Source organism: Synchytrium microbalum (assembly GCF_006535985.1).
Source record: "Synchytrium microbalum strain JEL517 chromosome Unknown SmJEL517_scf0041, whole genome shotgun sequence".
In the NCBI taxonomy this organism is placed as follows: Eukaryota; Fungi; Chytridiomycota; class Chytridiomycetes; order Synchytriales; family Synchytriaceae; genus Synchytrium; species Synchytrium microbalum.
In genome coordinates this window covers 219400-219875 of record NW_022158390.1, presented here as the reverse complement: position 1 = coordinate 219875, position 476 = coordinate 219400, and the positions used below count along the sequence as shown (strand labels likewise).

The following is a 476-nucleotide window of genomic DNA, read 5'->3' as shown; positions in this document are numbered from 1 at the left end:
ATGTGGTTTAAGATCGTTCACCTCTCAATCGTCGAGCGAGTTGAATATCCTTTGGCTGGATGGTAACCCTCTTTGCATGGATGGCAGCCAAGTTGGTGTCTTCAAAGAGACCGACGAGGTAGGCCTCAGCAGCTTCTTGGAGAGCACCGATAGCAGAAGATTGGAATCGTAAATCAGTCTTGAAGTCCTGGGCGATTTCACGAACCAAACGTTGGAATGGGAGCTTTCGGATCAAGAGTTCAGTAGATTTTTGGTATCTAATAGATGGGAAGGAACAAGAATAAGAATGAATACGAGTTGATGATATGAAGAGAGTCTTGCGACAAACAGATGGGGTTGTCCGTCGTGACAAAAACATCACAAGAGTGACGAACGGATGACACTTACCGACGAATTTCTCGAAGAGCGACAGTTCCTGGACGGTATCTGTGAGGCTTCTTGACACCACCAGTAGCAGGAGCTGATTTACGGGCAGA

At 46.6% G+C, this 476-nt stretch overlaps 1 protein-coding gene across 1 annotated transcript in view; it reads right to left on the bottom strand.

Annotated features, from left to right (window-relative positions):
• Positions 1 to 7: 7 nt before the first annotated feature.
• The window catches only part of SmJEL517_g05087 (uncharacterized protein), a gene marked incomplete at both ends in the record, with an annotated part of 713 nt that continues 244 nt past the window's right edge, over positions 8 to 476 (bottom strand). Inside the window, 2 exons of the mRNA XM_031171015.1 lie at positions 8 to 257; positions 388 to 460. Of these exons, the coding sequence (XP_031023045.1) occupies positions 8 to 257; positions 388 to 460 (323 nt within the window). The remainder of the gene's footprint in view (positions 258 to 387; positions 461 to 476) is intronic.